The sequence below is a fragment of the Hippichthys cyanospilos genome, chromosome 14 (genome assembly GCF_059441005.1).
Source record: "Hippichthys cyanospilos isolate Australia breed blue-spotted pipefish chromosome 14, RoL_Hcya_1.0, whole genome shotgun sequence".
In the NCBI taxonomy this organism is placed as follows: Eukaryota; Metazoa; Chordata; class Actinopteri; order Syngnathiformes; family Syngnathidae; genus Hippichthys; species Hippichthys cyanospilos.
The window spans coordinates 3186700-3207746 of NC_142382.1; the positions used below are offsets into that span (position 1 = coordinate 3186700).

A 21047-nucleotide genomic window follows, 5' to 3' on the forward strand; every position below is an offset into this window, starting at 1 on the left:
TACCTACTATAAGCCAATTGAGCACTGTAGTGATAAGTCACCATTAGATGGCAGTGTTTCCATACATATAACACAGCTATTACCTATATCGATTCTAACTGAAGAATGGAAGTCAATCTTTCATATGATACCACCCCTGTTTATATAGACATAGCACACACTATTCTGTCGGCCTTGAAAGATGAGGGAAAATGAAATAACATAAAAACAATACTTGAAAATAGTTTTATAAATACTAAATACCGTAATTCCCCAAATATAAAACACACCTGTGTATAGGACACACCCTTAAATTGGGGGTCAAATTCAGTTTTTTTTTTTTTTTTTATATTATCATGTCATGTATAAGACACATCAACACAAAACAGAAGAAATCTCATCTTCCGAAACTCGTCACATTTTCTTTGGTTCAGATAATTTGTTGTGTGTTAAGTGTGTTTCAGATTTCCCACCTTTACCGGTCAGTGAACACCTCACCAGTGTAACTCTGATAGCACTCAAAGCAGTTTTTTCTTTTCCTCTTGACGCAGCTCGAGTTCATTTAACCAAAAATACCCAAAGTTGCGTAATATCCGTGTTACACCGAGTTTATGATTGTGTTTGTAGGCGAAAAGACCAATTAATAAACAAGTCAAATGGAATACTTTTCAGTGTTCTCTAATTGAATTAGCTGCAGACAACAGAACTTTAAATTTTAGTAATATTCTTTTGTATGAACACGGATGGACTCGCACGTTGGTTCAGACTGCTTGCTTCTTTTCTTGAAAATAATGCTGTAACAACCTCAGCTAACATGACCTGTGTTAGCTGCAACCTGCACTGGCTGCTAACAGTCAAACGATGTCCGCTCTTCAACTCACCCCGTTGAGGTAATTATTGTACTTAAAAAGTGTGCAGGGACCGTCTACAAATTGCTGGCTATTAATGATAAATAGGAATCAAAAAACTTATATCCCAAAAAGATGTTGTAAAAAGATCACGGGGAGCTTTTTGATGCGTTCACTGACTTAGTAGTCACACATAATGGCGTTATTGTTTTTTTCCCCAGCTGCATCTCGCAATCTGCAGACGGTCCCTGCGCACTTCAGCTCCTGCTGCGCATAAAGATCAATGTTGTCTGTTCAGCTATGAGGACGGTTTAAATATTTTACAAATGTTGTTTTTGTCATTGTAGCGAGCGGTCCGCGTTGTTGTTGAGGGATCGAGCCGTCATTGTTGTTCAGACAACATCTTGACTGAGATGTATTGATCGCCAACGTCCAAATCTGCCAAAGTCCCTCCATTTTACTTAAGTACTAGTAATGTCCCGCGTGAGGTGTTCCAAACATTTTTCGTTTGATGGGAAGGAAACACGGGACTTCTCTGGGAGAGGAACAGTCGACACCCCCTTTAATAGGTAGTGAACTGAGGATACAAATGAGTAAATTGAGGGTACCGTTCGATTTAGAAATCATTTTTATGTTTTTAATAAGGCATTAATTCACGTCTTTTCAGTTCTGTTTCATAGAAGTTTGAAAAATTGACACCTTGATCAGTTATACACATTTGCTTTAGTTGGGGATTATCTACTGGAGGCTACCAAAAAAAACAAAAGAAAAAAAAGCCTATGGATTACAAGGTGCAGGGCTCAAATCATTAGTAAAAAGTTGTGGCTCATAGTCAGAAAAATATGGTACTTTTCAGAGTAAGAGCAAATGAATTGGAACATTAGGCAACTTATTGGTAAATACTATTGTAGTGATCCCTTTGTAAAACATTTTATTTCTTTATTTTGTTATCTTTTTACATGGATGTAAAGTACATACATTGTCATGAGTGACGAAAATTTCCAGCAGACGCACCAGAAATAAAATGATGTTACACGGCTAGAGACACAGGTGGGACAGAAATCCGAAGTTTTGGGGGTACTTCGCTTAACTATATTTCAAAGTGGAGCATATAATTGAAAAAAATTTGAGAACCACCGCTCTAATATTTGCAACAGTTAAAGTAGTGATGCTCACATAAATTTTAGTGACGAACGATCGCAGTTTTATTTTTACATGAAAGTGACGAGGAAAACATTTAACGTCCATAAAATCCACGAATACCGGCGCAATAATTTTTACGAGTGAAAACGTTGCTACTCAATGTGTTTTGATAACTAGCAAAACGCTAATGCTAATCCTGACAAAGTGAAACCGCTCCAGCGAAAATGACTCCGCCGTTGCTCGGATTGACCGAGCGAAAACGTAAAGAGGGAAAAAAAACCCCGAAAAGGACGCCAATAACCGGTGAGGGTACACTTTGCGCCGCGCCCCACTTAACACGGCGAAGCACTCGACCGGCTTCGAGCGCTCTCCAAGTCGTGCGCTGTCGTCATTCATCAAGCGCGGGAAACAAAGCGTCTGGAACGTTCTATCCCGGCCGCCGAGTGGCGTCGACATGAGGGCCGCTTTGTATTGTGAGATGACAGAGAGGCTTTTTTTTTTTGGGGGGGGGGGGTGAATGGCTTGGCCACTTAGCAACAAGAGGCCGGGAAGCTCTTATAAAAACAAACAAAAAAAAAAGCCTGCGTGTCCCAACCATTAAATTGAAGACCTTTAAATTGGGTTTTATTTGGAGTGCTCTCACGCGAGAAAAGCAAAGAGAAACTACTCACTTCCTCCTGAGTATTGAGAGGATGCTTCCCGGGCCTTCGTGGCCAATCAGCCACGATATGTAGTGAAGAGGTTTCACTCTGGGAAGGAAAAACATTGTTAGGAGGAGAAAAATCCAATCCTCGCAAGACGCCGCCGCGTTGCGTTCATGCGGCGATCCGGTTACATTTGGTTCTTGTCGTCGCCGCAAAAGTTCAAGTGGGGGCTGCGGCTAGTGAGTATTTTAGTACTCCAATATACAATGAAAAATGATGATGAATGATTGTATTCAGGTTGAAAAGAAAAATCTACTTTTTTCTCATTATTTGAGACCTGCGGTTTATAGTCCAGTGCAGACTATTTGTTTATCTTTTTATTTTTTAATTATTAAAAATGTAAAGAATATGTTAAAAAGCCCCCCCCCAAAAAAATATATGTATAGTATATATATATATATATATATATATATATATATATATATATATACACATTTATTTAGATATATATTTAGATTAATTATTAAAAATGTAAAGAATATGTTAAAAAGTTACCCCCCAAAAAATAAAAAATAAAATATATATGTACAAATTTATTTATATATATATTTAGATTAATTATTAAAAATGTAAAGAATATGTTAAAAAGTTAGACCCCCCCCCCAAAAAAAAAAAAATATATATATATATATATATATATATATACACACACACACATTTATTTAGATATATATTTAGATTAATTATTAAAAATGTAAAGAATATGTTAAAGTTACCCCCCTAAAAAAAAAAAAATATATATATATATATATATATATATATATATATATATATATATATATATATATATATATATATATATATATATTTTTTTTTTTTAGGGGGGTAACTTTAACATATTCTTTACATGATTGTATGTATGAACACTAGCGATTATTGGTTTTGAGTTTGAATTATTTAACTCCGCAGTGTGTCGCGTAGAAAATATTTATGCATCCATTTTCTATAAATACGGTAGTGCTAAAAATGCAGGCATGTTCCATGAAAAGCAATTAAAACACAAATTTGCATCCTATACAAGTGCGTTCTATATTTGGGGTAATACGGTATTTTGAAATTGGCGCGGCGCTGTGTTACTGTCATGAATAGCAGAAATGCATTAAATAAACAAAAATACCAAAGGCAGAAAAAAAAAAAAAGTCTTGAGCATTTTTTTTTTTTGAGCACAGCTTTTCAAATCACTGGAGGACTCGGTACATGTGTTGGGAAAAAAAAAAAGACGCTTTAATCGCCTTTGGCGCCTTATGCCACTGCTGGATCAATATTAAACATAAGCGAAAACAAAAATATTGTGTTGCCTTGAGCTACAGCATAAAAACAGGATCCAAACACACGGATGCTAACATTAGCAAGCCATTGTCATTTTCCATCATAAATAATGCTAGCATTAACTCTGCGGTCCGTATGGGATTGGCTGTTTACCTGTAGTGCTTTTCTTGAGGGGGGAGCGCCCAAGTGATATTCAAGGCATGCACCTTACGAACAGGGACAACTGCAAAAAGCAACCGTACGCTAGTGACCTTCATAAAACAACAACACGCCACCCCTTAGCCCCAGCAGACTGATTTTCACGCTCCAAAGCCAAATATCGACATGTACCATCACGTACCTCTGTATAGTTTGTTGAAAGACGGCGTGTCGAAAGGATCCAGCATGTCGGAGAAGTCTGGCTTGGGAAGTCCACTGCGGAAAGATACACCAATATCACGTCAAGCTCCGGTCCTCCAAGGCCGCGGTCCTCCGTGTTTTCCAGGTATCTCTACCCCAGAAAACCTGATTCAAATCATTAGCGAATCAGCAAGCTCTAGGGAGCTTGAAAATGATCCTAATCATCTGAACCAGGTGTGTTTGAAAGGGGAGCATCGAAAACATGCGGCATACCGGCCCTCGAGGACTGGACTTTGACATCTAGGTAAAAAGTCAGAAAAAAATCGAACACAATTAAGCGTAAAATGAAAATAAAAACGTTTTGACACAAAGGTGCCATGCCGCCTACCATATTTTCCGGACTATAGCATAGTTTGAGCCATGCAAACAAAAATATCACAGAAAATTCTTGAAGGTCTATTATGCACAGGACTAAAACCCGCAGGTTATAACATCAGATATTTATGCAGATGGTACATAAATTTTTTTCTCTCCAATTTTTGTTTTTATTTTTTTACTGTATACAGCAACATCTGCCTTCAACACAGACTTTTTGCAATTTTATTGTTAGAATACTGCACCAACAACACAGTAACATGTATGCTTGAGTTTACTAGTGGAGAGTGACCCCTGGTGGTGAGTAAAATAGCAGTTTGAATTCCAAATCAATACTTCAATAGCGTTTTTGTTTCCCTTTGTTTACTAAGAGATTGCCCTCTGGTGGCTAGTAAAAAAGATGCAGATAAGCTACACCGGACTATGAACCACAGGGTTCAACGTGTTGGGAAAAATTGGCGGCTTTTAGTCGGAAATTCATTGTAATTCTAAAATTAAATGGCAGGGGTTGATTGAAAAAAGATGAGGTAAACAATGTGGAAATAAAATGATTATTATACACATTTTATCAAGTTAATTTAAAGCGTGAAAAATCTGTTTTGAGTTTATGTCCAATTCAGAAAAACCCTCAATAATAATGATAAATAAAATAAATAAATAAAATAAAATAAAATAAAATAAAATAAAATAAAAATAAAATAATAAAATAAAAATAAAATAAGAAATAAATAAATACAAATAATAAAATAAAATAATATGAAATAATCAAATAAAAATAATAGAAATAATACTAAAAATAAAAATAACCCTAACCCAATAAAAAAACATATAAAAGTGACTTACAAATGACCACTTTGGAAAGAAATAAAATTATTATTTTTAATGGCCTGCCTTTAGTTTTTCTGACAATGTTAATGTTACAAAAATGCACTTTTTTTTTAAATTTTAAATTTGACATTATTCACGAATGCTGCAATTCAACACTCACTTGTTGGGCACCTTGCTGAAGATCTCCCGCACCCACATCTCCAACGTGTCCAGTTTCTCTGCATGCAAACAACTTCACTTCACACGCCCTACTTTTCACTTTCAAATATCCTACACATGCAAATAGCAAAAAGGGGGCTAAGACTTTCGCAACGCACCGTACGCCATCTTTGGCGGAAAATTGGAAGTCATATGTGTGGTTAATCCTGGATATTTGCCCGAGTCCTTTGGGATTCGAAAAGACAATTCCGCAAAGATCCTAATTTTGGATTTTCTCGGTGCAAATGTCATCATCGCACTCCTCCGCAGCTGTTAATGAGCCGCCTGATATTTGCTGCCGGAACGCGGCGAGACCCGACGATGACATCGGCGGGATGAAGGCGGCGGCCGGAGGCCGGCTACGAATAATTAGCCACGCTCGGCCGGAGACGGACGCGTGAAGCGGCTGCTCATTAGAGCTTTGCGGCTTCATTAGGAGTCAATTAATCAGCGGATTGCTCGTTAAAGAGTTCTGTCAATCTGCTCACCGGCACCTTGTTGACTGCCGACACATGTGGATCATACGAAACCCGTTTGGGCGACAACTGACCTTGTGAAACCGGACTACTTGAATCGAAATGAAAAATCGTTTTGTTTTTTTTTTTAATGGGAAAGCGCTGATGCCAACTCAGATAGAGATAATGGCGGAATTAATCTATTTTTATTCCTCGCGCGCCTCTTTCACTCTGAGCTGCATTTGCAGGAAATTAGGTGGCAGCCGCTATGATTGGCTGGGAGTTGTCTGTGCTCACTCCCGCAACGGCGCAAACGCCCTTTCAATAGGGCTGCGCATTTAATAATTACGATTATTTTGGTGTATATTGAAATTATTAATCATGATTATTCATCACGTTTGGTCAAACGTGTTCATTTATTGACCTTGTTTTTTTTCAAACAAGCAGTATATAAAAAAGGCTTCAAGGCTTGATACTTATAAATAATAATAATGAATAAAGTAAATCATAATTAAGGCAAAAACACACAGGGCAACACAGCGAACTTGTTGAGTGCAAAACCAATAAAAAAATAAGCCTACTTAGAGCCAAGCATGTTTTTTACTTTTAAGCAAATTTGAATCAATTAGCAGTCAAAATGTAATTTTCGGTCATTTCAAACCGAATATATTCAAATTTTTTGCCAAATGGATTTTTAAAAATTGACAGCTAGCACTATATATATTAGGAATCAGGTGAGAAACTTAATGCCATTTCACATGGTAAATAATATATTACGATGAAAACAGAGACTTTTGTTATGCAAACATGTGGGAAACATTGCCCCCTGGTGGTACGATGACAAAGCGCTTGACTTGACATGTCGTGTGAGGATCAGCTTAAATATCGTGATTGCGATTAATATTCGATTAATTGTGCAGCCCTACCTTGCAATGGTGCACAGTTAGATTTCGATTTGCACCGAACTTGCGGTGGGCACAAAAATCGTGCCCCATTGCTCGAGTCCGCCCCCCCAAAAATGTCCTTGCTCACCTTTGGACTGGACAGCCAAGGTCATGTAATGCGCAGAGTAGTATTTCTCCCAGAATTCTCGGAGTCGCTTGTAGACGCTGATCTTCTTTTTCTCAGGCTCTTGCTTAAGAGTCTGCGCATTTCCTGGTGACAAGTCACATGACTTCAAAGCGAGAAACGATTGAGAAACCGGCGAGCGTAGCCGGCAACTCACCCCAGCAAAACTTGCCCATTGGGTGTCCCGGTTTGGCCAGACTGCCGAACAGCATCTCCTTCCTGTGCGAGTCGGACGGCTTGGCCTGCTGGTATTCTAACGGGCAGCAGGGGGCGCAAATCAGGAAGACAGCGGGGCTTTTCGATCCCGACTTGAGCCGACTCACCGCTGTCGACGGCCTCCACCTCCCTGTCGATAGCGTCGCGGATCATCAGGGGGCAGATGAAGAACTGAGCCCACCTAAATTAGGGAAGAATGATGACATCTTGTGAAAATACTCTCTCCTGCGACTCCCGACTACCCAAAACCTTTTTCCACTTTAAAGCAAACGCCATAATTCCCCAAATATAAGAAGAAAAAAAAATCCTCAAAAATGAAGGCCAAAATCATGGGTGCCCCCTAGAAACATTAACTTTGAGGAAGGTAGATCCTTGAAAGAAGCGAGCAGACTGAACCGCCGTCCGAGTTCAATATAACTAAACCCGAGAGGATCATGTGGAGGTGATGATGTCTCCAGCTGATTCAATTAAGTGCAGAGAACACGGAAAGGTATTCCATTTGCCTCGTTTATTAATTGTGGTCGTTTTGGCATATACACGCGATTGTAAAATTGCTGGAACAGGGACGCAACTTCGGGTATTTATGGCAAAATGAACCCGAGCTGCGTCGCGGGTAAAAGGAAAAACGACTGCTTGGAGCACATTCAACGTTACACGGACGCAGCGTTCACTGACCCCTGACAATGTGGGAAATCTGAAACACACAACGGACACAAGTATACATTGTAATTCCCCAATTTTTTTTTTTTTTTCAAAAAAATGAAGACCAAAAGTATGGATATGTCCTATAAATGCAAACTTAAAAAAATGATTTTTTTTTTTAATGAGATTTATTGTTTTGCTATTGTTTTTACATCGGTGCCAAACTGTTGGTGTGTCCTATACACGGTCACATAAAAAATGGCCAGAATTTGATCCTAAAATTAAGGGTGTGTTCTGGACAGATCAGATATTTATGAAGAAAGTACACAAACTCAAATTCAATACTTTGGTTGACTCTTTTTTTTTTAAATAGATTATTTTAGTGAACATAAAAACTATTTATTTATACAATCATGCATATAAATTTTATACATTCAATCATATATATATATATATATATATATATATATATATATATATATATATATCAAATTTAAAACGAAACAAACCTTTATCCAAGACCTTATTCAATTATTACATAATGTTTATATTTCGAATACTATATTTTTTCACATTTTCTTTCATAGTTGACGCAAATTGAACAGATTCACATATTTGCTCTGCTGGTGTATTGCCAGGAAAAAATATGCTTATAAGTCACACTGAACTAGAAGCTACAGGGCTCAAATCATGAGAAAAAATTGTGGCTTGGATTCCGAAAAATACAGTGCTTTTCTTTTCAAACTAAGAGCAAATGAACTGGAACATTAGGTAGCATATTGCTTATTCCTTTGCAAAATGCCGTCTTTCTTTATTTTTGTTATCTTTTCCACGGCGGTAGCGCGCTTTGTCATTAGTGACGCAATTTTCCGAAAAATACGCGAACCGGCGCGATAACGACGTCCGTTTGCGTCGCACGGAATCAAACGCCAGCGGCTCAGCAACTTTCTTCATCAGGCCCGTGGCTGAATAGCAATGTTGACACATTCTGTTGATGCAGACGAGGCAGGCGGCCATGTTTTGAATGGCTCGGCGCTTCATCTGGTCTTCCCGTTTGTCCGCTTCAAATGTCAGCCACGCCCCCCCCCCCCCCCCCCCCCCAAACAACAAAAACTCCTCCGACGGGCTCTCACCTGTCGAGCGCCTCTTTGAAGCTTCTCCTCTGCACGTCAAACTGGAAGACGGTCCTCTCGCAGTCGGTGGAGGCGTTGTCGCTTCCGCCGTGCTTCTTGAGAAAGGCATCAAAGCCGTTTTCCGAGGGGTACTTCTCACTGCCCATGAACACCACTGGCGGCGGGAGGGGGTAAGACGCGTGAGCCGCAAATGTCAGATAAGCTTCCGCATCATCTTGACACTTTTTTTGCCCTGAGGGAAGTCTCTTTTGTTTCAGGTGGACCGCGGCGAAAATCTTAACAGCCGGTCCCAGTTGCGACCTGAAAGGCGGCTCTAAATATGGCCGTAAACATCCGCCGACAGCTTTTATGGCGCGCGTGATTTCGCATTGGCCGTCAAAAGGATTTTCGACAGGCCCATCAGCGGATGCAACAAACGATTTCTCTTCGGAGAGGCGTCGGGAGATTTATGCCGCGGTTTGGGGATGCGCTGCATTTATCGGGTGTCATCACTCACTTTAAGCAGCGCTTCCACTAAAATTCGATATTATGATCATGATGTTTCAGATTGGAATTAGACATGCATTTGTCATTACAAAAGTGATTCTTGACATCAAAAAACGTACATACACACACACACACACATATATATACATATATATATATATATATATATATATATACATATATATATATATATATATATATATATATATATATATATATATATATATACACATATGGTGCGTAGATGGATAAAATAGATACAAACACATTGAATTTTAGTATACAGTTGTTGTTTGCGAATACAAAAGTTTGCAATATATATGTGTGTATACATATATATATATTTATATATATTTATATATATAAATATATATATATATATATATATATATATATATATATATGTGTGTGTGTATACACACATATATATATATATATACATATAAATATATATATATATATATATATATATATATATGTGTGTGTGTATACACACATATATATATATATATACATATAAATATATATATATATATATATATATATGTGTGTATACATATATATATGTGTATACATATATATGTGTATACATATATATATATTTATATATATATATATATATATATATATATATATATATATATATATATATATATATATATATATGTGTGTGTGTATACACATATATTATATATATATATATATATGTATACACACATATATATTGCAAACTTTTGTATATATATATATATATATATATATGTAGACAGCTAAATGGATTAAATAGATAGAAACACATTTAATTTTAGAAGCATATATATATATATATATATATATATATATATATATATATATATATATATATATATATATATATATATATATATATATATATTATATATATATGTGTGTGTGTGTGTGTGTGTATACTGATTGATTAAATGTTTTATTAATTAATTAAATGACCGTATTTCAATTAAAATAACACATAACACATACATATATATGTCATTTTAATTAAAAAATATGTTATTTTAATTGGTCATTTAATTAATTAATTAATAAAACATTTAAATAATCAGTGAAAATTGTATTCAATTATTTAACAGTACATTTATACGTGTAATTTCAGCTCTTTTAAAAAAATAAAAAACATAGAAAACAAAATAATAAAATAGGCCATTCATTGAAGGTGCGCCTGGTAATCCGGTGCGCCTTATAGCGCAAAAAATACAGTGAGTCTTGCAAACTTTTGTATTCGCGACCAACAAGTGCACGGGTGTTTTGATTCTGGGCACACATTTTTCTTTAATAACCAAAACAAGTGAAACCAAATAAGCGCAATGTCAAAATAACCTCCGGGGGCTGTTTATCAAGGGTTACCGCGCCCCTTCTCTTTTTTTTTTTTTTTTGCTAAAATGTTTTCACCAGCTCCACCTCGGAGGTACAAACAACGTATGGCGGGTGTCGGACTCAAATTTAATCTGTGATTGGCGAGCATGTAAAAGACTTGAGCGAATTAACCTTTGCGAGGTAACCCACATGCACGCACGTACACAGTCCCCGACTCGCCATCCTTTCACTGTAATTACCGTAATTACTCACTGTGTTCCAGAAAGTGGGCAAGGCCGGGGAGGTCAGCGGGATCGCTGAAGCTGCCCACTCCGACGCACAGCGCTGCTGCTGACTGACACGCACGCACACACAAATACATCTTGCATCACATTTGGCAATTTCAGCCATCACAGAACATGACATCGTGTGCATGAGTTCACTCCAGGGGCGGCGCCGGACGTCTGTGACAATTTGGTCTTTCGCTTCAATTTGCAGGTTCACAGGACTGAATGTGGCCATGAATAGTGTTTTTTTTTTTTTTTAAATAACCTTCATGGGAAGGCGGTGTGCTAATTTGAAAACAGTTTGGGAAACGCCGCGAACGTGATCAAGATTCAAGAGTTTTATTGTCACATGCAAAGTAACGCGACGAAATTAGCAGCCTTACATTCCACAGGATTTATGAAGGCAGATCGGGGGTGCATAAGGTTTTTAAAGGGTTTCTGCAGATACAAAATTCAGTTGAATGCTTATTAATGCGATAACAGGAGCAATATATATATATCTATAGTTGTATATAAGTGTATATGTGTTACTTTTCAAATTAAGAGCAAAGTAATTGGAACATGAAAATAATGAAGCAACTTATTCTATTGTCGTACCTTTATATCGTATATATGTATATCATATCATAACAGGAGCAATATATATACATATATATAGTTGTATATAAGTGTATATGTGTTACTTTTCAAATTAAGAGCAAAGTAATTGGAACATGGAAATAATGAAGCAACTTAACCTATTGTCGTACCTTTATATCATATATATGTATATCATATCATAACAGGAGCAATATATATACATATATATAGTTGTATATAAGTGTATATGTGTTACTTTTCAAATTAAGGGCAAAGTAATTGGAACATGAAAATAATGAAGCAACTTATCCTATTGTCGTACCTTTATATCATATATATGTATATCATATCATAACAGGAGCAATATATATACATATATATATAGTTGTATATAAGTGTATATGTGTTACTTTTCAAATTAAGAGCAAAGTAATTGGAACATGAAAATAATGAAGCAACTTATCCTATTGTCGTACCTTTATATCATATATATGTATATCATATCACCTTTATATCCCACTGTCAGTTCAATCCCAAGAGCGGGCCTTTACAATTTAATTTATTTACTTTTTTGGCAACCAAGTTGCTGGTATTTTACCGAAATACCGCAAAGAAGAAGAAAAAAGTTTTTAACGGTGAAATAACAGCAACTTGGTTGCAGGAAAGGTACCGTCAAATTACGGGAACACGTTTTCTGCATTTACGGTAAATAACTTAATTGATATTGTGAATTTTACACAGCACATTTCTTTATTGTAAAATCAACAGTATCAATACAAAGTTTTACCATAAATGTGGACATCGTGATACCGTAATTTATCGGTACTTTTCAGGCAAACAAGTTGCTGGTATTTTATCATAAAAACAACATTTTTTTTTCTTTTTTTTTGCTGGTTTTACGGCAACTAAGTTAAAAAAGAAAAAGATTTTACACAATCCATTTTGTGTTCATAAAATCAACAGGTAAATGTAGAAAATGTTTTACCGGAATTTGACGGTATTATCTGGCAACCAAGATTTTACCGTAATTTGACGGCACTGACGAGTAACTGGCAACTTGGTTGCCAGACGACAACCAAAAAAATTACGGTAACAAATTTTCTACATTTCCAGTAAACAACTGAATCGATCTTGTTGATTTTACACCGCAAATTTTGTGATGGTAAAATCAACGGTATCAATACGAACTTTTACCGTAAATGTATGAAATGTGTCACTATAATTCATCTGTGCAAAGTTGCCAGTATTTTACCGTAAAAACGGCAATTTTTTACAGCGTGGCTACAAAAAGCGTGCGCGTACCTGCTTCTCCACGTTCCCTCTTTTTTTCCTCCCCTCCCAGTCGTCATCGTCGTCGCCGCCTTGGTCCGACTCTTCTTTCGTTTCGTCGCCGGCGTCATCTTCCTCTTCCTCCTCTTCCTCACTCTCTTCCTCCTCCTCTCCGTCTTCCTCGTTGTCCGCCGACGCGGTCGGGCCGCTGACGTCCGAGACGAGCAGAGCGCGCAGCCCGTTGTCCAGCGCGATGTACCTGAAGACAATAATTGAGGCTAATTATATCTGTCCTTATAAACTCGATTGGCCAGGTGCGCTTTAGAGTTGAAGAAATAAAGGTCTCATCTCAAACAAGTGTTTCCTTTTTAGCTGGGAAAAAAAAATAGGTGATGATGGTGTCATTCTGTAGTAGTAATTATACATAAAATGACATTTGGAACCAACGTGTCATAATAGATGTTTTAACTAGCACATCTTAATCATATGTGGAATCCGTAAAACATTCTTTGCATTTTTTCTCTGATTGCCTGCTGGTCAGGACATGCAAGATAGAAGTTTCTAAGATAGATGTTTTGTAATTCACAAATTAAAGACTTTTTTTAGTAAATTCAACCTCAGCGTTACTTTGTTTTACTTTTAGTGTATGCGACGGATGAAATTTAGACAAATGTTAGCGAAACCGTTATCACAATAGATGTTTTAACCGCAAGATTGCATTAGCACAACCTCTTAATCATATGTGGTAGCTGTAAAACATTCTTTGCATTTTTTCTCTGATTGACTGCTGGCCAGGACATGCAAGATAGAAGTTTCTAAGATAGATGTTTTATAATTCACAAATTAAAGACGTTTTTTTTTTAGTAAATTAAACCTCAGCGTTACTTTGTTTTACTTTTAGCATAAGCGACGGATGAAATTTAGACAAATGTTAGCGAAACCGTATCACAATAGATGTTTTAAGCGCAAAATTGCATTAGCACATCTTAATCATATGTGGAATCCGTAAAACATTCTTTGCATTTTTTCTCTGATTGACTGCTGGCCAGGACAAGCAAGATAGAAGTTTCTAAGATAGATGTTTTATAACTCACAAATTAAAGACTTTTTTTTTTTTTTTTTTTAGTAAATTCAACCTCAGCGTTACTTTGTTTTACTTTTAGCGTAAGCGACGGATGAAATTTAGACAAATGTTAGCGAAACCGTATCACAATAGATGTTTTAAGCGCAAAATTGCATTAGCACATCTTAATCATATGTGGAATCCGTAAAACATTCTTTCCATTTTTTTCTCTGATTGGCTGCTGGCCAGGACATGCAAGATAGAAGTTTCTAAGATAGATGTTTTATAATTCACAAATTAAAGACGTTTTTTTTTAGTAAATTCAACCTCAGCGTTACTTTGTTTTACTTTTAGCGTATGCGACGGATGAAATTTAGACAAATGTTAGCGAAACCGTATCACAATAGATGTTTTAACGGCAAGATTGCATTAGCACAACCTCTTAATCATATGTGGTAGCTGTAAAACATTCTTTGCATTCTTTCTCAGATTGGCTGCTGGCCAGAACATGCAAGATAGAAGTTTTTAAGATAGATGTTTTATAATTCACAAATTAAAGACGTTTTTTTAGTAAATTCAACCTCAGCGTTACTTTGTTTTACTTTTAGAGTATGCGACGGATGAAAAAATTTAGCTACTGAAACACCAAAAGCAATTGCTTAATTTAATGAATTAATTCCTAAGTAATCAATTACACTAGGTAGTAAAAGTACTAGTGGTTTAACTATTAAATGTACTAAAGTACAAGGAGTAATTGATTACTATTAGGATGTCGAATCTGGTCATGTGATGTTTGCAAGCTGAACTGTGATTGACTGCTACCTGAGCATCTGTGTTACCATTTTCAGTTGACAGAAAGTGGCAAAATGGAGAAAAACAGTTGGGTTTTGCTGCCCAATTCATATTCCACATAAGTTTAGATTGGCAGGGCAAGTGCATAAAACACATTTGAAAAAAAATTGAGGTTTGACTTTTCCTTTACACTGTTGGACAGTGAACCTATCACGCGTGCTTGTTTATTAAACATGGGGGGAAACCAGAGCCATGCGTTTACCTTACCTGTACTGTTTGGGATCATTCGGAGACTTTACGATGTCCCCGTCTCCTTGATTGTCTTTTCCTGTGTCCCCCTCGTCGTCCCGGCGCCCCTCTGGATCCCCAACCGAGGACCCCGTTTGGGGGCGCATCGAGTCCGACGCCGACGGGGCGTTTCGAGATTTGCCAGTCTGGGGCATGCTGGGAACTTTTTGTTGTTGTTTCTGTTTTTTTACGGTCACCGCCGTGGGCAGCCGAAAGCGAGCGGCGAGCGTGGAGAAGAGGACGGCTCGCTGTCGCCGGTAATGTCCTCCTGCCCGTCCACGCAGCGTGTCAGCCAGCAGGCAGCGATGATGGAGAGTGCGTGTGGCACAAACGACACCGAGGAGAAAAGCATGCCGAGGCCACACACACATTGACATACACACTAAACCAGACAGGCAGGCAGCAGCTCCACAATGCTTCTATTCAACACACGCGCTTTGGTGCTTTTGCCTATTCAGCTGGATGTCAGCTGAAAAAAAAAAAAAACGTGACCCGAAGAATCACTAGTTTTCAAGGCTGCACGTAAACACAACACGCGAGGTCGTAGTGAAACGAATTCTCGGCCAACATATAACGGTTACATAATTCACCTAATAAAAAACATGTTAACGAATGATTATCAAGATACGACTTTCAAAGTTTGAAATTAAACATAAACCGGCTGCTATTTCAGTTGTTTAAAGGCAAAGTTTAAAGCCAATACGAGCCCATAACCTGATAGCTTCCTTGTTTACATTGAAGGCACCGCCCACTAAACCAAAGTAAATTATAAGCGGTGCTGTGATAGGCTGAGAGACGCCTGGCTTATCGGAGCTCTATACGATTGGCTGAAATCACCATGCGGGCTTTTCCCCGTCACACCCAAATATTTCACACTGTCACGTATATTTCAACGATGAGCATAACATTCTTTTCGGAGTACTAAATCGTTACAGTCAGTTTATTTAAAATAATCCTCCAAAAGATTCGTTCACTGATTCCTCCTAGTTAAAAAACAAACAAACAAAAAAACTCTCCCAATGGAGATATCAACAATATTTGATATTGTACGTTTTGGGGAAGAATTGGGGAAAATTTCATACACAAAATAACTGTAAATCACATTCGTTAAAAGGACAACATTTTAAATATAAACAAAAAAATACATATAACAGCAAAGTAACGCATACGTTTACTAAAAGACTATTTCAAAACAACAGTTTGAAAAAAAAATTACAAAATTCTGCCACTGACACATATACAGTACTTGTCAATGACATTTTTCAATGGGGATTGGCAGGGGAGCGTTTGATGCAACACCACAGTACATTTTTATCTTTGAAGCAACTTTATTCATGCACAATCACCAGTAGATGGCATCGATGCTCCGTTTTGGATGAGATCGTCATAGTTTAAGAGTCCACTCTTGATAACGCCAAGCAAAGAAAGCATGATTTTTAACCTGGATCCGCCATTGCTTCTGTTGGCCTTTCATTCCATTTGTGTGCCACATACCGGCCAAATACTGCTTGGCCGTGTTTGCTTTGAGTTCCACTCATTCACCGAAGTCTGCTGACCTCAAAATATTTGAGGCATTCAAACTCCTTAATAAAAATGGCAAAAGTCAACTTTGGCTCCACGGTTGGACCCAACCCTGCGCTACATGATCATGAAGAGGCCCGGCGTTGACATTTGTCCAACGTCCTTCCACCCCCCCCCCCCCCCTCCGCAACGCGTTGGCATTTAAGCCCTCCTCTGTGCCAATATGTCCTCCCCCTCATTCACTCACACTCCCTTCCCCGAGTCTGCCTCTCTGTCTGTCTGTTGGTCTGAAGCCAATCACACGTGCCCCCGGGCCTCTATGTCGGCGGAACGAGGTGATAAACGCTGCAACCATGACAACTGGCGAGCCACGCGCACACATGCGCACACACCTCGGCATTGTTAATTCACCACGTCCAGCTTTCACCTGAGTTTCCGATATAATAACGCATGAGCATCCGCGTGGCCGAACAAAAATATCCCTGAATAAGCATTTCGCCGCGTGAAATCTAGCAATGCGCAGCGGCAAACGACGACCACGTATCCCAACAGGCGTTCCCTCAATCGTTTATGAAAAAGAGGAGCCATTAAGGAAGACCGCAAACGAGATACATAAATCCGTCCTGAATTTTAATTGGGGAAACTATATATATATATATATATATATATATATATATATATATTATTTTTTTTTTTTTCCCTTAATCCTAGTGCGCACACTTTACGAACTATACACATTGCATTTTTTCCTAATTTTGTAAATGTTTTTAAAGGCATAATAATTAAAGCTGGTTATGATTTTTTTTCCTTCAACCACTCAGATTGTTCAGTGACATCAGTTCTGCCCATACATATGCAAGTTAAATTTGTTAACACCCATAAAAAATTGAAAAATGGAATGATCTGTTTTTGGAGGCTGTGACGTAATGATGACATAGGTTTAACTGGTCTCTATCGCCACCTACTGTCTTGAGGTAAAACACAAGTCAACAAAGAATTTTCAGTTTGGAGACATTGTTTGACCGCCGCTCAACGGAATGTCGCAAAAATTGCAGGAAAATCAATGTGATAAATCTTCTAAAAATGCACCTCAAAAATTGTAATTATAATGGTTTCATATGGTCCAAAATTTGGACGATGATTATTTTCGGACACGAAATCTCGGACGTCTAGCTGCAATCACATATACATGTGAGAATCGTTGCATTTTGAAAGTTTACATGTTGTAATCATCTGCTGGAAATTTCAGCTCCCTAGTGTTTTTTTCTTTTGTGATATCCTAAAAAAAACACAAATGAATTTCCATAATTTGTAACATAATTCCACAAGGGCCAAAGTCAACTGAAATAACGATCATTAAAAAAATCCCTCATGCTAATATTTATTCCTTTTAAGGTTTTAAGTTGGGTCACTTGTATCTCAAGGCACCACTGCGCTGCAAACGTAATATAATAAGATACTGTTTACTCGGTAATGGATACAGCTACGCAGACATCCACAGTCATTGTGAGTGCATCAAAAATGACGAGGTACACCTGTGCCTCGAATGTCAGACTGTCTTTTTCGAACGTTATTTTCCTAACACCCCTTTAGCCGTCATCGCACTAGCATTTTACGCAGCTGCGCACCTCTCCAAGACTGAAATTGAAGTTCACCTAGGGCAACTCAAAAAAAAAAAAAAAAAAGAGGGAGGGAGGGGGGGCAGCTGAATCACTGTATGGCGCCGTAGAAGGCTCAATCCTTGTCCTTAAGGCTCGTTTTAAGCCCGACGCCATTCCTGAAAATTTAGATGTGGTTCCCATGGCAACTGATTTGAAATGTAATTAATTCAGGGCGTGATTAATTAGCTCAGGCTTGTGTCATGTGAGGGAGTTACGGCGGTCGGTGTGTGCGGTCTTTCTTCCGCGCCACTGTGTGAATCACAGTCCTTCAACACATGTGTGTGTCCCATGCGGTTTGTCCTTGCCCGTAGTGAGTGTGTGTGAATCAGAGGTGAGTCCTCCAGAGCGCTACGCTCTGCTTTCCTGTTGTGACACAAGTACCTGACACCCCCACGACCCGCGCACCGCCACAACTAGAGATAGCGCCGTACAAATGTGTCCCTTTCCGCCAACGTGTGATGAAGCCTCAAATTTCCACCATTCGGTCCATTCTTGCTTTCCAGGAAGAAAAGGGAGGCCTCAAGATGTGACTGAGCCGACCTGGGAGTTCCATTGATGCTTTGCTTTGACTCGCGAAATTGGTACAAATGTTGTATGGTGACAGTGCGGGCAACCCCTGCTATTTGTGAGGAATGAGGAGCTAGCTAAGTGGACAGTTAGCTATTCTATTCTATTCTATTCTATTCTATTCTATTCTATTCTATTCTATTGTAATTCAAATTAATAATTAGTCACAAGAATAATGAATGTGTATGTGTTGTAATATTGTCTGTCTACATGTGTTGCTCCACCGCATCGCTGATTAAAGTAGCGATTCTCAAATATGTGAAGGCAGGTATGTGAGATTTTATATATATGTAAATACCGTATTTTCCGCACTATGAGGCGCACCTAAAAGCCTTATTTTTTTAACAAAAACCTGACGGTGCGCCTTATAATCAGGTGCGCCTTATATATGGATCAATTTTGAGATTGGGATTCGTAAATGGCAAACGAACCGATAAAGTAAGCTTTAGCCGTTTCTTTTGTGTGTTTACAGTTGAACAAGGTTGCTCATATTGACATTGAGTTATGCTGTTTAGCGTTATAATTTGAGTTATTATTGTTATTACTTTGAGTATGACTATCTTGTGATTGAAAAAGTTTGAAAATATGTCATTAATTGAGAATGCGTCTTATAATCTGCTGCGCCTTATATATGGAAAAAGTTTTAAAATATGTCATTAATTGAGGGTGCGCCTTTACCTGTTTCTTTTGTGTGTTTACAGTTGAACAAGGTTGTTCATATTGACATTGAGTTATTATGCTATTGAGAGTTTAGAGTTATTATTTGACTTATTATTGTTATTAGTTTGAGTATGACTATACTGTGATTGAAAAAGTTTGAAAATATGTCATTAATTGAGGATGCGCCTTATAATCCGCTGCGCCTTATATATGGACAAAGTTTTAAAATATGTCATTAGTTGGGGGTGCGCCTTATAATCCAGTGCACCTTATAGTGGTGTGTATGCACACTTTACTGCATTTCTTAATAATGGAGGGAAAAAAATGACATGACATGTTCACGGAAGAAAATTCAGTCTGCCGGCTGCGGAAAGCCTGTCACGATTTTTATTTATGCAGCAGCCTGCCATTGACAAACGTGTCCAAATGCATTTTTTTGTTGCAAGCCGCACATGCATGCCAGCCAGGCAGGCGGGCGGGCGGGCGGGCGGGCGTTCGGCCCGCCTCCTTCCCTCCATCGCAGGCCGGGGCATTAAGTGGCCTTGTGGGGAAGCGGCGATACGGCCTAATGCACCTGAGAGGCCCTGAAATCTATAACCATCGTCTCCAGCTTCCTGATATTACTGGAAGCGTCTGTGTTGCGCCGTCTGATTGGAATCTCCGGGGACGGCGTTCCCTCGCATTGCCGGGGGGGCGATCGAGAGAGAGAGAGCGCGCGAGAGAGAAAGTCAGACCAAGCGCCACCGTTTCCTCAAGGTGATTCACCTTCACGCACGCGCCCCAAATCGATGTGAAATTGAACCGAAAATTGAACTTTGAGCGCAGTAATGTGAAAGACATGGCGTTATTAAATCTTTTCCCGAGGCCTCGCCGATATGCAAAAGTGCCTCGGGGGGGGGGTAAAAAAAAAAAAACGTCATAATTGTCCACGATGACATGGCCCGGGAATCATTTTATAGGCTTCAAATGTCATTGCAAAAATGATTTTCCGTCATGCGAAACTATTAAAGGCCCGCTCGCTTATTACTTACTAATGTGACAATCATTTGTCACGCGAGTGTAAATCTGGAACGCATCAACTAACAAAAATCTTATTACAGTGTCAGCCGAGTGAATCATAGGCCCGCCCGATACCGAGCTTTCAGAATGAATCCTATCACGAAACGAATGACTCATCGCGTTCGGCGTGAATCGTATCATAATTGGAGTGAAAATTGCATTTGGAATGAGTTGCATGTGAATCTTATTGGATTTGAATTGAATTGTATCACGGCTGCAGTGAATCGTATTGATGTCGTGGAACTTGTGAATCGTTGTGCAGTGCTGCGATTACTTAGAAAAGTCA

The 21047-nt window shown here is 38.3% G+C and overlaps 1 protein-coding gene across 1 annotated transcript in view; it reads right to left on the minus strand.

Moving 5' to 3' along the window:
* The window catches only part of LOC148412541 (nardilysin-like), a 29397-nt gene extending 13370 nt beyond the window's left edge, over positions 1-16027 (minus strand). The window contains exons 1-11 of the mRNA XM_088433537.1: positions 15273-16027; positions 13184-13409; positions 11289-11370; positions 9198-9351; positions 7530-7603; positions 7364-7459; positions 7171-7293; positions 5646-5703; positions 4284-4357; positions 4097-4166; positions 2642-2719 (exon numbers count right to left, since the gene is read on the minus strand). Of these exons, the coding sequence (XP_088289663.1) occupies positions 2642-2719; positions 4097-4166; positions 4284-4357; positions 5646-5703; positions 7171-7293; positions 7364-7459; positions 7530-7603; positions 9198-9351; positions 11289-11370; positions 13184-13409; positions 15273-15670 (1433 nt within the window). The 5' untranslated portion in view covers positions 15671-16027. The remainder of the gene's footprint in view (positions 1-2641; positions 2720-4096; positions 4167-4283; positions 4358-5645; positions 5704-7170; positions 7294-7363; positions 7460-7529; positions 7604-9197; positions 9352-11288; positions 11371-13183; positions 13410-15272) is intronic.
* Positions 16028-21047: the final 5020 nt, after the last annotated feature.